This window comes from Leucopleurus acutus (genome assembly GCF_964270905.1).
Source record: "Leucopleurus acutus genome assembly, chromosome: 10".
NCBI classification, from domain to species: Eukaryota; Metazoa; Chordata; class Mammalia; order Artiodactyla; family Delphinidae; genus Leucopleurus; species Leucopleurus acutus.
The window spans coordinates 97179926-97197115 of NC_139153.1; the positions used below are offsets into that span (position 1 = coordinate 97179926).

The 17190-nt window shown below is 43.6% G+C and overlaps 1 protein-coding gene across 1 annotated transcript in view; it reads left to right on the forward strand.

The window, feature by feature from the left end:
* Positions 1 to 533: 533 nt before the first annotated feature.
* The window catches only part of NEDD9 (neural precursor cell expressed, developmentally down-regulated 9), a 44671-nt gene continuing 28014 nt past the window's right edge, over positions 534 to 17190 (forward strand). The window contains exon 1 of the mRNA XM_082848322.1: positions 534 to 701. Within this exon, the coding sequence (XP_082704448.1) occupies positions 690 to 701 (12 nt within the window). The 5' untranslated portion in view covers positions 534 to 689. The remainder of the gene's footprint in view (positions 702 to 17190) is intronic.

Consider the following 17190-nt stretch of genomic DNA (forward strand, 5'->3'; position numbering starts at 1 on the left):
GAACATTGAAAAGAACAAAAAAAGCAAACAGCCGCAAGAAAGGGGAGGGGAGGGAGGAGAGAAAGAGAGAGAGAGATATCAGCAGGGGTAGTTAGTAAAAAGGGGCCCGGAGACAGAAAACCTTTTGTTCCCCGAGTTTGTTTCATGTAGAGATTGTGAGGTGAACGGCTTTGAAATGAAATGGGTTTATGAAGGAGTTGCTAGGTCACAGGAAGCGCGACTGTCAGCCCGCTTTCTGAATTCCATTTCTTTAAAATTTGGGTTAAGCTTAAAAAGAATTTATCTCCTTTTCCAGGGGTTTTGGGGGTGGGGATGGAGTAAGGTTCGGGAAGGTTCCTGACTTTATTTTCCACCCTTTCTGACAATGTAAAAAGAAATGATCACATTACAAGTTCTTTGTCAGTTTTCAGGAGTTAAGGGTGGGCGGAGCGTCCGCATTACCTTGGCCCACTAGCCAATGGCGGGGCGGTATGCAAATTAGCTCCGTGCTCGGCCGGCCTCAATCAAAATAGTGAGCTCAGAGGCTTGGCGGGCGTAGCGGTGCCGGAGTTCCGCGCTGCGCTGACAACTGGCTGCAGCTGGGCCGTTCTCACTTTCATTTAGCCCAGCGCTCGATGGAGGGGCGGACACGCCAGTGCTTAATGCAGTCTAACTAGTGTAGGAAAACGCCTCAATTCACCGCTGCCGAGATGAAGTATAAGGTAAGAGAGTGCCTTTTACAGAAGGTTTTCGTGTGTGTGTGTGTGTGTGTGTGTGTGTCCGTCTGTCTGTCCTCTGCAGGACAGCTCCTCTGCAGGGACCCCTACTGTGCCCGATTGTGTTCTGTTTTGAGATGGGTCTCAGTCACTGGGGTTGGCATACAAGCAGGCAGGCAGAGCTCCAGCCTCTAAGACCCACGCCGGGAGCTCACAGCACACCCGGTCCACCTCCCCTGAAAGTCTGGCGGAGCTGCAGTGGCCACTGTAGAACAGAGGGTGTCTAACTCCATGCGGAGCGCCCCTTAGCTCAGCACTCCGCGCCCGGGCCTGGCCGCCACTGTCCCGGGAGACGTAGTAAGAAAGGAATCAGAACTGCTGAGCCTCTCAGCCTGGCTCTTAAAGCAGTTTTCAGCCTTTGCTTTAAAGCGTTTGCTTCGGGAAGCAGTTTGCCATACGTACTTTTAGTGGAAGAAGTTCAAAGCCCCAGGTACCCTTATACAGCTGATGATGGAGAATTTTGACATCCATAAATGACATTGGATTCAGAACCAATGAGTACTTGCCATTTCTTGAAAACACTTTCATTGGCGTTTGAATGGACTGAGGGTCTGAAGGCTCCAGCGAGCTTATTGTCCCTGAAACTCATAGTAGTGTCAGAACACTCAGCAGCGTATTTTCCCAAGCATTTCGCACCTTTGTGTGTTTATTCTCGGCAAAAGGATTATAACTTATTTAGAATATCCCCTTTTGTCTAAGTTGCCCCCATCTAACCAGGCAAGCAGCTTCCAGAGACCCCCTATTCAGAGCAGATTGCAAGGGATTGGATATGAATTTTGCTTGGAGGATGACTACGTGTGTTTTAGAATAGATACAGTCCCAGTGCGTTTAAACAAACATGCTGTTATTGAAAGGCGTTTAGGCCAGGTGGTTATGCTTTGGGATTGGCAATTTGAGTTACCTGTCTGACCTTCAGGATTGTGCTCGCTGAGAGCTACTTGGCTTTCTTTCTGAATTACCTAGGTTCTGGCTCATCCTTTTTTAATGTGAGGTTGTAAATACTCAGTTCTGGCTAATAGCCGCTGGCTAACCTCAGTGATAAACCTGTTATTCAAAAGCTATAAATCTTGTTCAGTAGCTCTAAATCTAACTGTTGAAAGTCTCTATTGTGATGCATGAGTTATAGCTCTCCTTGGAAAGGTTAGAACTCTCTGAAAGCAGAGGTATCAGTTAGCACTGTGCTATCAGCTTTCCATTTTCTACCTCAATAGGAGAGATCAGGGGAATGGATAATCCTGAAGATTCTTAATATTTTTGACTTCAGGATGCAACCAGAAACAAATCCTTCCACCTGGCAGGAAAGCTCTTTTTCTTGAAATGGCTCACCCGTATTTCCACAGTTCCCTTATTTAGAACAGTGGTAGGATATCATAATGTCCTATCTCCAGATATTACTTAGCCTTCAGTGAATCTTTGCCCCTCTTCTGCCTACTGTGAATGCCTTTAGTTTCATAAAAACCAGCTTGAAGGGGGGAAAAAGAGAAAAGACGTTCCTACATTTATTATTGGAAAGTATAAATGGCTGTTTTTAACGTTGAGTGCCGCAACCCGGAGAGTGACAGAAAAGTCTAAAGTCACTTTTATTCAGCGACCTCATCATGTTTAGTTTTACTTTTGTGGAAAGAAAACATCACAGCAGCTGACGCTGTGAACTGTGATTGCCGTTCATGGGGGAAACCTGCCTCTCTGCCGGGTCTTACCAGTGCCGAGCACCCTGCCAAGTGTTGTAAATGTATGATTTTTATTAGCTTGCGCACGTCTTCACCAGCAAAACTACTGACTTCCCCAACTAACCAAATGACAGATTGACACCTTGTGGTGACTATAAAAGGAACCCATAGCTGAAGCAATCTACTTTCCCTTTCTTATAAAGCCTATTTTCTCTCAAGTTAATGATGGACTTTGTTTCAGGAGAGGATTTTGTAATTTTAAGTAGAGGAGGTGGCACAAAGGTAGACGAGTGATAAATAACAATTCTTAAGACTCACCAGGCCAATACAGAATTCCATATTTAAATCTCCAATTAACTCCATGAGGTGGTGTTAATACTTTATACTCATTTTCAAATGTGGAAATTGTGGCAAAGAGAGGCTAAGTAATTTATCCAAAGCCACACAGCTAAAAAGTGGAGGAGCTGGGATTTGAACCAAGATGATCTGGCTCCAGAACTTGTGACTTTAAACTACTATTAAAGAAAGAACTCTCTGTGACCTCCCTAAAACGTGCTGTGTGACTGGTGTTTTCTTCTCCCAGGAAGTTTAAGACTCTATGTCATCTAGAGTATTCCTGCACATCAAGGTAACAATTATATAAAAGACCTTTCGTGCTTATTGAATAAATCATAAGAACTCAAGAAAAAGTATTCCTGCAGAATAGATTTTTTTTTTTTTTAAGACAGTAACTCTACAAAGCAAAGTGAAATGCATGTTTGGTAGTATTGTTTAATTCGAGCCACTTAGGTAGTAAAACCAGATAATTATTAGATTGTAAAATCCTGGAGTCAGGAATTACCTTTTAGACACGATATTTCTCTAAACACTATAAATTTAGCACAGTCAGACTTAAAAATACTCACTGAGAGATTTATAATCCGACCACTCTTAAGATATTTTTTATATACATTTATTTATTTATTATTTTTGGCTGTGTTGGGTCATTGTTGCTGTGCTCGGGCTTTCTCTAGTTGCGGTGAGCGGGGGCTACTCTTCATTGCGGTGCACGGGCTTCTCATTGCGGTGGCTTCTCTTGTTGCGGAGCATGGGCTCTAGGCACACAGGCTTCAGTACTTGTGGCACACGGGCTTAGTTGCTCCATGGACATGTGGGATCTTCCCAGACCAGGGCTCAAACCCGTGTCCCCTGCGTTGGCAGGCAGATTCTTAACCACTGAGCCATCAGGGAAGTCCCTAAGGCTTTTTTTTTTTAACCAGATTATCTGGTTTGGCTACTTCAGGGATCATAACTAGAGAACAACCAAGCCTCCACTCATTCTGAACTTACACACAGCTCCAGCTCAGCCAGCTTATATTTATGGTAATCCTGAGCACTGTGGAATGCAAGCTATTGCTCTGGTGAATTTTTTTGGTTAGCCTATATCTAGTCTATTTTAATTGCATTGTATGTATTTTTATTTGTTCACAGGAAGGGTGCAGTCACTCTCATATGCACATAAAGTTCCATTTCTTTTTAAAGGATTCCGTCTGAGGTTCGCTGCTGACAGTAAATTGCGGGGGACTTCATTTATCAAGAATTTTCCCCAAGCTCCTTGGAACAGACACAGCACGTTCTGGATACTGGGGTTGAGGGCTGTGCCTCGGTGGCCGTGGCTTGCTCAGGGAAAGCTTCCCTCCTGAGGGTCTGGGGGTGGGTTATCGCTGCTGTCTGCCAGGAGGGTAATTGGAGGGTGGGTGCACAGCTGTGTTTGAGCAGAGGCCCGAGGCCCCACCCACGTTGTGCAGGCCCAGGCCTGGTCAGTGCCCCACGGGCCCGGCCTGTTTGATCTCTAATAGCTGAGCAGCTTCTGTGGCCAAATTTCTGTACCCTGTGTGCCTACATTAAAATGCTAAATTACTTCTCTAGTCTGCCATTCAGCAAACTCATATATGAACGTTCCGACTGAACGTTAGAACAGGTAGAGCTTAGAACACAAGTAAGAAAACTACATTCTGAAATTCAGATTCCTGCGTCGTGGATGAACATGGTAAAGTAGGTTAGGGAAACCAGAAAGTGTGTACAATGAAAAGCTTTCTAGGGGACTTTGAAAATATTTTTATTTTCTCAAGGTGGCTTGAGAACATTTGATCAAGTGTCTTTGATTTAGTCAGCATGGTCATTTATAATCCATATAATTTCTGATTCTTTCCTGGCTTCAACATTTTGGTTTTAAATTTTTTATTCTCTTCTAAATGATGTGTTGCACACCCTCCAAATGAGGGACTCCTGCCCCCTGCCTCCTTTTTAAAACTTATGTGAGATCTATGCATTTAAAAGCACCAAAAGATGCTTTGAAAAAATTATTTGGTTACATATTTATTTCTTAACTGAGCAAACCCATTTTCAGAGCTAAACGATTTACGTATACAGAAATCAGAGTCTTTGTAGAACTGAAGGTGTTCTGAGAACACCGATCTAGCAGGTTGCACAGTAACGAAGATTCCTTCAACATCCTTTTCTTGCTGGAATATACATCAGTCCTCTTCTGAGAATTCATCAGTGGCTTCCACTCTGCGCCCCCCCACTTCTAAAGAAACTTCCTCTCCACTTTTCAAGCCTCTTTGCCAATTCCATCCCCTTTCGTGCCCTTATGACCTCATCGTCTCTCTTTTTTTTTTTTTATTTTTTGCCTCTCACCGCTGCGGCCTCTCCCGTTGCGGAGCACAGGCTCCGGACGCGCAGGCTCAGCGGCCATGGCTCACGGGCCCAGCCGCTCCACGGCATGTGGGATCTTCCCGGACCGGGGCACGAACCCGCCTCCCCTGCATCGGCAGGCGGACTCCCAACCACTGCGCCACCAGGGAAGCCCGTCTCTCAGTTTTTTCATTCAAGCATTCTTTATGCTTCTGCAATACCGACTTCTGTAGGGCTTGCCTCCCCACCTACACAGACGTGGGGAGCATTTAAAGCACGCTCTGTGCCCCCTGCCGCCCTCCTCTCTTTGGACTCTGCTATGGGGATCTTGGCCCCTGTTGCTCCCATTCATTTGCCCCTGTCTCTTTGTGCCTACGTGACTTGGTTCGTGTGTCACTTGCCGTGAGTCAAACCCCCCTCATCCATCCACTCTATAAGAGAATCAGAAGACTAAACCTTTGTCTCCCTGACTGTCCTATAATCCCTACAATAGGCTTTCTGTTTCTCACCGCTGCCCTACTCTGTTAGCACTACCTTACTCATTAACCTCTTTCGATCAAATCACTATCTAAATGATACCTGGAACTCACACAGGCTGCCCACTGGGGCTTTCCAGTTTTAGGTAAGCCCCACTGAATACGAGAGACTCACCCTTTATTTGTATGTAGAGGCAGATTGACAGACAAGTCCCTTGAATAAAAAGTATGATCCAGGATCTGTTGTGGCCTTGGGGGTGGGAGGCAGAGGTAGGGACTTGGTCTCTTCTGTGTTCTTGCAGTAGAGACAAGATAGAGTATGAGGTTTGGGGAAAGGCATTTCTGTTTCCTGTGACGTGATACTCTGTAACCTTGGGCAAGTTAAGCTCTCTGGGCCTCAGTGTTCTTATCTGTAAAGTAGGGATAATAACTGCCTCATAGGATTGTTCTAAAGCCTAAGCAAGACATTTTCCATGGTAAGGTATTTACCATGGCTCCTGCATAATGGAAGCAGACAATGCTAGTCGGCCCCAGCTCTCCTTATATAAGTAGGTGCCCAATAGATGTTGAAAGGATAGTGTGGACTCAAGACTTGGTGACAGGATTATGTCAAAACCCCAGTCACTAGGTTAAGATAATCGAGTATTATTGAATATTCCATGGGCCTGGAGATGTCTTGCAGAAATGCAGATGCCAGACAGGGATTTACCAGTACACCTGTGTCCCCACTTGCTAATATTTTAATGACTTGGTATCTTCATTGTTATTAATAAGATTTGATATTCCTGAAATTGTAGGACCTTGCTCACAGTAGGTACTCAACAAACATTGAATTGAATGTTGAATTACATATAATACTTACACAAATAGCCGTTAAAAGAGCCTCGCTGTATGGCAAAGTGGATTTTGTTTCCAATCCCACTTTTGTTACTTCCTAACAGTATAATTTTAGGCAAGCTACTTCAGGTCTCCATTTCCTCATTTATAAAATGGGAGTAATAGTACCTGTCTCATCAGATAGTTGTAAGGATATAATATATGAAAATCATCTGTTTCTAGTACATAATAAGCATTTTAAAATGGCAGTATTATATGATGCATTATAAGATACATATAATATATATACTCAGATATATAGGTGCAGAAGCATTATATGTATAAAAATGTAAGAGGAAACCTTTGCTACAATTGTTTATCCACAACAAAACTGGTACCGAGGGAAGGAGAAAGTCATGACTGTAAAAAATCAAAGGTGAAGTGCACAGGAGGTGAGTGGGGCTCAGGGAAACCATATCTCTAGCCTACTGCCGTCAGTTAGAGTGATGGAGACTTAAAGTAAGAGGCGTTGGTGACCTATTTTTAGATCATTTTAGGGTTAGAAAGAAACTTAAACAAATTGGTTTGAAATCCCAGCCCCTGGGACCATGGAATTACTCTGTAGTAACATATAGACTTAATTACCAAGGCTCCTTGCCAAGATAAACAAAATGGTGCCACTGGGAAGAAATCCTCTATTTCCAACTTAAAATGAAGAGAATAGCTACCAGTTACCTAGGCAATGGATGACTGCAAAGAGCATGGGCATGGAAAAGGGACCAAAAAAATAAAACAAGAAAACCCTGTTTATACTTTGTCAGCAACACCCCCTCTGTCTTATTTACTTTGAACATTCCAGTCATCCCCCTGCGGGAATTCTTACTAGTTAATGAGGACTCCACAGGCCTGGGGAACATTACAGCTTAGCTGCAAAAGACTGTCTTCCTGAGGAATCTTCATTTTAAGATAAATGCCTTATTGGTGACCTTTTCCACCCTCCACTGGAAAGAGTGATTCAGAAGGTAGACCATGTGATCTAGGTGAATTGAGGCCTATGCTTTGAGGAAGATGCAACAGGCACTCCAGAAAATAGAAGTAGTGATGGTGTGTGACCGTGAGTTTTCATGGTTGAGATGGAGGGTGGGACAGCTGATCATGGAGATAATGAAATTGCCAGTGCAGTGTTTTCAAATACATATACTTGGGCCTCACCATGGATTACTAAATACAGGTTTATTCTTTAAAAAAAAAAAAAAGCTAGTCCCTTACCCTCAACCTCTTCCCCAATTAATTTAGCAATTAATTGTGCTAAATGGTATTTAGGTAGGTGGTTCATGAGCCTTATTCAAAGGCTGGGTTCACTCACATGGAGGCATCTTATTTCTTTGCAGATCTTGGTGTGTATGTTGCAAATGAGAATTCCTCCTGATAGTTCTAATATGTCAAGGTAATAGTTATGTTACCAAAAATGTTCCTTATGTGAAACGTTGATGTTTATGATTACCAGAAATAAAGACTGATCAACCATGAATATGTAAAAGTGCAAGCACTGCACCAAAACGTTTGATAGCTCATTTTGAATTTAATTCCTTTCTTTGCTCTTTGTGTGTGTGGGCGGGGTGTGTGTGTGTGTGTGTGTGTGTGTGTGTGTGTGTGTGTGTGTGTGTGTGGGAGGGTGTTATTTGTGAAACTCAGTAGAAAGTTGCAACCACCAAAAGGCATAAATGGTTAGGATTTGAACCAGATCTTTCTATTTAATTAAAGCAATATTTATTTAGACAGTATGATGTCATTAATATTTTTCCTAATTTATTTTAGTTATGCTGTCTCTTGTATGAATTAGCCTTAATCTCATTGATTTGTGGTAGTCAGTTTGTTGCCCTTAATTTAGCACCTCACTCCCACAGAAGATGGGGCTGACTCAGGACTCAGGCTTCTCTGTCCCCAGGCTCTGTGCTCTACTGAGAGACTGAGCTGGGATTCCGTCCCCCAGCCCCCAAAAACCATAACAAGTAATGCCAGCCACTGGGAAGTCAGGAAAGTGGACTTCTAGACCCTCCAGGCTTCTAACAGGACATGTCAGTGATCTGTCCATGAGTTCGTTGTTACTGTTTTTTGTTTGTTGTTATTAATCATCCGTGGTATGACTTAGAGTTAGCAGGAAATGGCTTGAGTGGACCAGCAGTGCTGCAGAACCATCACAACAGCATTGGTAGAGCAAAATTTTGACGTCTTTTTTTCCCTTGAGTGCTCCTCTGGGTTAGAACTCGCATGTTATTCTCTGATTCTCCAATCTTTTCCACTCAGAGCTAAGTTAGATGAGCATCCCCTTAAATGGTGGGGAGGGTAAAGGAAGGGGGTGATAGGAACACAGTTAGCCCAGTGGCATTCACTGTGAAGCTGGACTGCTTGACAGTCTCACAGAGGCCAGGATGCCCTTGGAATAGATCTCGTTCCCTTATAAAGATCATCTTGTCAATGAGAGAACAGTCCATTGACTAAACCTAAGATTCTTATCAGTACTTATCTTCTTTCCTCCCAAATCCTAAATTCAGCGAAGGCAGATCCATTAGCAAGATATATACTTGGATGCCTGTCTTTTATTTTTAGTTTAAAATATATATCATTTCTGTAGGTATGTATCCATGTTTCACAGACCCCAAAGTGGGACAGATGGTCTGACAATGGGAAGGATATTTGAAACGGGGACCGTCTTGGAAAGTTTAGGAACACATGGTCGTTCTAGCTGCTTCAGGGATCAATCAGCCATCGAAAGCATTATCCCTTTTGCCTTATGCCAGCCTTTTATCTAACTTGTTTTCAGCTTCTTATCAGGAAATTATCTAAGAGGCTTTTTTAAAGTGGATTCCGGCAAATTTTTTATATTTACCTGTAAATAATATTTACCACGTGACATTTGCTGGTAAATAATGAGGCAGTCCTTTTCTTTCTCCTTGTAGGAGGAGGAATCTTTAGCGACGAAGGAAAGCCCGTTTTGAAATATGGTCTGTGCAGAGAACACCTGAGAGCACTAGGCAGCGAGGGGGATTGTGTTTCAGTTGCTCTTGTTGAAACCTGGCAGGATAGCTCTGTGCCTCACAGCCTGCAGCGTCTGTATCCAGCCTCCTACCTCCCTTATTAAGATCTTAATTACAGATGCAGCCTACTTCATTGCTGGAGGGAAAGAATTTAGTTTCTCTGAACTGTGTCTGTTTTTTGGTGTGACAGGTGTCATCATCATGAGATCATTTCTGGTTTGTTTTCTTTCCCCGGAGGAATTTTTTTTGCCGGGGGAGGAGTACAGTTCTTAAGACAGAACTTCATGAGCTCATCATAGTGCAGTAATCATAACTGTGCTTTGATTTTACAGAGACCCTTTCTTCTGAAGATATCAGAGTGTTTTGCATGTATAGTTTCATGACTCCTCGTGATATTATTATAAAGAACGTGTTCATTATCCCCATTTTGCAAATGGGGAAACAGAGGCATAAAAGGCAGTGCTTTCATTGTCATTAGTCTTACAAGATGAGGACCAAGATTAGACTCTGTTAATTTAACAGTGTCATGTCCATCCCTCTATCCGGGGTTTCTCCGCCCCAGCACTATTGACATTTAGGACTGGCTGATTCTTGGTAGTGGGGACTGTCCCTTGCATTGCAGGATGTTTAGCAGCGTCCCTGGCCTCTACCCACTAGATGCCAGTAACACACACACACACAGTGTGACAACCAAAAATGTCTCTGAACCTTGCCAAATATCACCTGGGGGGACAAAATCCCCCCCCCCAGTGAAAAATCACTGGCATAATCTCCCCTATTTCCTTCTGCTTAAAAATAATTACCTTACTGGTTTTATGTAATAGAAGCCCAAAAATGCAGTCATAAAGCCGCTGGCCATAATCTTATCATGACCGAGGTTGGGCTTAATGTTAACGGTTCCTAACCAAAAGGAAGCTTCCTCTTCTGTGCTTAGTGCGAATTTGTTCAAGTGAATACCACAAAATACCAAGAAGCATAGGGTCTCACTAGGTCACGTGTAAACCATCAGACCATCGCGAAGGCAACCTGAATCCTCTGAAGTCTTCCTTTGGCTTCATTTTCCTAATAGTCCACCTGTTATATATAAAATATATAAATAAATAAAATAGCTTTCTTCAGGGCCCAGTTCCAAATGCATGTTCCATTAATAATGGGCCTCGAAGAAAACTGTTTTATTCTCATAAACTGCTGTGGCATATGTACATGTAGGAGCTTGTCTATATCCCCAGCCACTAAACAATTTCATTAGTTTCATTCTGAGGTTTTCTTCTCCTCCATTTGCTTCTGCCATCTTTCCTCTCTCTTCTAGCTGAGAAGCTGCAGCTTCTAAAAATGCTTTCTTGGGACTTCCCTGGTGGTGCAGTGGATAGGACTCCACGCTCCCAATGCAGGGGGCCCGGGTTCGATCCCTGGTCAGGGAACTAGATCCCACATGCATGCCACAACTAAGGAGCCTGCCTGCAGCAACTAAGACCCGGCACAACCAAATAAATACATAAATATTAAAAATTCTTTCTTGAGGCAACTCTGCAACTGCAGTGCTGACAGTATACGATTGTACACACCCTCTCGGCCAAGTGTGCGAATCCATTTTTTAAAACTCTTTGAGGACCTCACAAGTTAAGTAGGATAATAGCAGTCAGGCACCAAACCTAGTTCAGGGGTCATCTAAAAGAGTTCCAGTGAGGGGTGATGTCCAAGTTACATCACTTGGGTTCTGGCTGGGAGGCAGATGAGGGTTGCTAGTATGTGTACATATTGGCACTCGTGGGTTTAGATATAACTTCATACCTTGGGGGTTGCATACCTTGATGTAGGAAGATAAGATATATGGGAATGTAAAAATAGGAAGATCTTTCCCTTCTTTCAGATACTTTATTAGATGTTAGAACTTGTGTGTTTTGACTATTGAGAAATGATATAGTTTTTGGAATATACTGTAATATTTGTGGGCTAGAGTCTCCTACTCCTTTATAACTTAATTCTCGTTTCACTTCCCCAAGTACCTGGATGTTAGAGGGATTTGTCTAGACAGGCAAATAGAAGTGATTTGATGCTAATACTGTAATGTTGGCTGAAATCCAGATGGTTGTTTTACCATTAATAAACCTATCTTTTGGGTGAGTGGGTGTCAGACCTTCATCATTATATGGCGCCTGTCAGATTTATCTAGGGACAGACCCTGAAAAGCGTTTGTGCCTGCCCCGTGTTTTTGATCCTTTGCCAATACACTATGCTTAAATCTATCAAAACCAGGCAACCTGGGACAAACGCTTATAAATTCTGAGGCTTAATAGCAGCATTACTAAATTCTAAGATGGAGAAGGTTCTCAGGAAGCATACCCTAGTCCAGTGGAAAACATTCCTAGATTAAGAAGGGAACCAGATGCTAGTTCTGGCTCTGCTGCCGATATAATAAGAGACCCTCTGGGCGGTAGAACAAGAAGACTGGGCGAGAGTGATCTCTGGGATCCCTTCGTAGTCTAATATTCTAGCCTAGTCGGTCTGGTCAAGCCATGGGTAACTTCTGGTTCTAAGTACCCACAGAAACCTAGGTGTTCTCCCACCTTCTTTCAGACCCTCAGGAGTTACTCAAGAAAACCCCAAAGACCACAGAAGAGTGGAGAATTGAGTTCTTCAAGACATATGTATTATTTATGATCATCAGAGTTGGGAGGAAAAGCTAATTTATTTTTCTCACATACTGTTAGCAATCAAATCCATCCTCCGCAAACGGCCAAGAAGTAACAGAAGTTGGCCGTGAAGTCACACATACCTGTGTACACGCACATGAAGAGGATGCTATGGCTAACCATCTTAGAGGATGTGAGGACTTGGGGCAAAGTAAATGACATAAATATTTAGAGAGAGTCCAAGATACTCATGTAAGCTTTATAACTACCATAGGGGTTTAGAAGCACTTTCCAGAAAATGAAAATCATCGGCTGAAATGCAGTCCAGGTGCTAAAGGGCTCTTTGGTGGCATGTGTTGGACACACCTCCCCAGGGGTCAGGAAGTATGAGCATCATATCTTCTAACTCCTAAACCTAAAAGCCTAGTGTCTACTACTTAACAGTCTCCAGAGGATTCAACTCTTAAAAAAATTCAACATTCCAGATATCCAGTGTAAACCAATATTCCAAGAATCAAAATCCAGACACTTGTAGATATCCATGTTTTCTGACTATGGCTGTGTCCTTCTCTGGGGAAATCCCGCATCCCCCTGTATCCTAAAGATGAGGGTAGGAGGAAGCCAAAGGAGTTGGATGGCCCTCAGACTGAGTTTTTTTTTTTTTAATTGAAGTAGAGTTGATTTGCAATATTGTGTTAGTTTCAGATGTACAGCAGAGTGATTCGGTCATACATATATATATATGTATATATCTATATTCTTTTTTGCCATTCTTTTCCATTATAGTTTATTATAAGACACTATATTCGAAATCTTGTAATAAACTATAATGGAAAAGACCTAAGCTGGTTTTCGTCGGCAGACAAACATAAAAACACAGGATCCTTTCTTTCTCTTCTCCAGTGTGTCCTGAGACTGACCTTTCTGATGCTCATCCCTCAGCCACTTCCTTTGGGACCGATTTTCTTGACAATGGCCATTTCCTTCTTTACTGTGTGTGTGCGCGTGTGTGTCCCTGCCAGAGTCCAGGGCTAAGGTTTGGGGGGTTGGGTACAGGAAAGCCACATTGTTGAGAATGTGGCAGCCCTGAGGCTTGGCAGGAGCTCCTGCATGATAAATATAGAATGAAGTAAAATAATAAGAGGAAGCTGGGCCATTGATGATGCTATCAGTCCGGGGGGGGGGGGGGACACACCAGGCATTGTGTCTCATTTTTCTTCAAACAGCAGCATGAATGGTCATGGAAATTATGTCACACACCTCTCTGTATTTGGAATAGCAGATAGTTTCCCTGGCAATAGGAGTAATAAGCTTTCTTGACATTTTGATAGTAGTGGGGGAACAAAGAAAAGGGCAGGGAAGAGCAGGGTGGTGTGGAAATGATCATGTGACCTGGAGCTCTCTTTACTTGCTGTAATACTGCACGGCATTTTCTGCCCAGTCCTTGGGCATAGCCTGGGAACCAGGAACCACAGGACGCAAACATTCTGGCAAAGCATGAACGGTGCTCGGTCATCTGCCGCCAGATGCAGGTTGCCACACTAAAGGGAGAAAAGGCCTCTTACGGAGACCATTGTATTTAATCAGACGGGGATGGCCGGCTCCTCCTGGCCTTCCTGTTTGCTCAGTGGTTGTGGCACTAGATGCAGCCTCCCCATCTACGTCATCATCCTGTTTTAACAGGGAGGGATGGGCTCTTTCCTGCTCGCCGTCTCCCACGTTCTCTGGCCGCGAGGCTTAGGTGACTTGGACGTGCTATTTATCTTTCTGGTTCTGTTAGTTCATCTTCCCATGTCCATTGGAAAATTTCAACCGAATATCTTGCTGACATCTCTAGAAAACCATTTCACCCTCTCTGTAGAGAACCAGGAAATCAGAGTCCAGAATCCATTTCAATTTAGCAAACACTTAGTGTGTATTTTGTTTCACACACTGGTTCTGAAAATGCCAAAGAAAGAACAGATTCCCTGAACTTAAGGAGTTCCCAGTCTTGAAAGGGACAGTACAAGTCGTACTATAAGAAATACTGTTACAGAGAACTAGAAAGGAAAACAATGAGATAGATTTTGGGAAGAGAACTCTTCCGGTGATGTGGAAGATGAGTTTGGAGGTGGGAAGAGGTTGAACGCAGGAAAACCAGTTGGGTAGCAATTGTCATACCTTCCCCCCGCCCCCTCCCCCCCCCCAAAAAAAAAGTTGCTGAGGACCTGAGCGAGGAGTGGCAGTGAGGAAGAAAAGCCAGGTCCCAGCTGACTGAGGTTCAGATTGTGAAGTGACTCAGCAAACCTCAGGCTCTGATCTTGGGCGGCCTTATGCCTGCTGTTAACTGAGAGAGATCAGGAGAAAGGGGTTTTGCACTTGTTGAGTGAGAGGTGAAGATACTCATTAGACAACTGGAAATATGGGACTGGAGAGCAGAGGAAATATCGAGGCTGGAGCTGTGGATCTGAGTGTTACCTGTGTGTTTAGATGCCATCGGCATGGATGAGACGTCCTGTAGAGAGCAAACTCATAGAGACGAGAGATCCCTTTGGAACATGATCACTAAAGGGACAGGAAAAGAGATTAGTCTGTGAAGGAGGAGAAAGAACAGTGGTCATGAGAACAAGGGAAGAGGGAGGACCGGGACGTGGAATCATGGGAACCAAGGACAGTTTCTTCTCAGAGATCGGGGTGGGGTCAATGCTAGAGGCTGCTACAATTAGGATCCCTCAAATAGGGTCTGTGACTCTAAATGCGGATTTCCCATCCTAATTAGAACCACAGCTTTTGTAGCACATGCCTCTGACTTTATCCAACACCGTCCTAATTCTGGAGCTGGAGACAAGAGGCCCGTGTTCTTAGCTCTGTGACCTTCTAGCCAGCTGACTTGGCAAATCATTAACTTCTTGGGCCTCATTTTTCTCATTTGTAAAGTGAACGAGTTGAACTGTAATTGTTTGAAGTGCCTCTGGCTTTCAAGTTCTATGACCCAACTGTTTGGGTGCTTTGCCAAGCTCTAGCTGCATTTCTAACTGCCAGCCTCTGGAGCCTAACCATCCAGCTGGATATAGGATTACAGAGCTCTCTTATCTTTCCTTGCTGTGTTTCTGTGTTGACCTTTCCTGCCCTGGAGATAAATATCCCAGGGAGGGTGGGAGAAGGAGTAGGTCTTGAATAGACAGACTGCCTCTCCTCGGTTTTTGTAAGATATTCAGATAATCACCTTCTGACTTTGTGGCCTTAAGGAATCACATCTCTGCCCTGAAGGAAAGGGTCCCTCCACCGTGTCCTAGCCAGAGAAATTAACTCTTGATCTGCCTGTGCACTTTTAAATGAGAGGGTTTGTGTCCTGGCTGAAGTTAACTTTGCTGTTATCTCCTTACTAAACTCTTGCCTCAACGCACCAAGTATTTTCAAAAGCCAAGCTCTTTACCCCGTGTTATTCCGTACTTTCTGATGGATTGTACTCTTCTGGAATCTAATGAGATGTATCCATAATTTGTCCAGTAATGATAATAATAATATAATATCAATAATGTTATAATGATATAATATTAATAATATTGTGGTAATATTAGTATAATGATATATCATTATAATTAATATAATTAATTATATAATAATTCGAATAGTGTTGTATATTATATTAATATAATTGATTAATTATATTAATATAATATATAATAATATTATTAATTAGATTAGTAATATATTATTATTTTGTCTCTTGAATGCAACCAATAGTTTCATTATTGTTGTTTAGAGGCAAATACTCAACAAGAGGTTACGGTGAGCAGAACTCATTATTAATTCAGAGAAGTACTGCTTCAAGATACAGTTCTCCTGAAGCGTAATTGTGAGCAAGAGAAATATCAGATGTGTATAAAAATATATATAATAACAACATTAGAATAGAACGAACCTTTGACGGAGAACTGTGGAGGTGATCCGCTAGGAAGCTGAAGATCAAAGCTCCATCAGCACATTAAATAAATAGTCATATCTTCCCAAGTCTCCCACGACGTTAAAGCACTTGACTGGAATTAACTCACTGAATGCTCACTGCAAACCCATGGCATAGGGATGTTACCCTCATTCTCATTTTACAGATGAGGAAGTTAAGGTGCCAAGGGGAAGAGTAACCTGCCCAGGTCCCACAGCCAGGACCCCAAACCCCAGGAACTGATTTATTCCGTAGACATGACAAAAGGAATTGTCACCTTCAGAGCTTTACTGTAAAATGGGATGGAGCCCAGTTAGGAGGACATTGTGTAGTAGGGCTAAGGTGGCTTAGAGCTCTGGAAAGAGAACTGAGCCAAGAGACCACAGTTCTCTTCCCATCTCTGACTCCACCGGTGTGGCCTTGGGCAGATGATAAACCGCCCCCCACCCCAGATCTGTTTCCTCATCTGTAAAACAGGGAGGGTCAGGTCCAGGTGTTCTCTGAAGGTCTCAGGAGCCGTAACCTCCTGTGTGGGAGAGTGGCTGGCTGTAGACACTGGCTCCCTGTAGACACTGGCTCCCTGTAGCTGGCACAGATATTAAATAACTTACTCCCATTCACCCGAGGCTGAGAATAACTCTCAGCATGTGAGGTGTCAAGCTGGCACCGGGTGCTTCCACTCGCGGCTGCCAAGCTCTCTGAATCCCAATCTCTGGGAGTGGTGGTGGGGGGGCGGAGGACAGCTAGTCAGAAATCACCTTGTGATCATCTTGTGCATCCGCAAGAGGCTCTCCAGGTTTTCCTGGAGAAACAGCTCTGGAGGCCTGTCTGGAAACAGGTTGCTGCTTAGCTGGTGGTGGGAAGGTCACTGGAACAGGAGACGAAGACCATGCAGAGCAGCCTTCGTACAGGGATTTCTATCTGCCCCGAGTCGGGTGTGGTCTGGGGCTCTACTTCATTGCTTGATGGAGCTCCGTGGACGTGACCCAACTCCGAATGCCTGGAGTTCATGTACGCTGACGAGGTCTGCGGTCCTTCACCTTCTACTGTTTTCTGTTTCTTTTCTTTCCCTTCTTGGTAGCCAGTGTAATCGCACAGCTCTCCACCCTCGGCTCCCATAGGACTGGTCCCACCCCTATCACTTCTGACTTCACCACAGGGCCTCCTTGCCAGCCATTCCCAGTTGTTGAATGGGCCCCAG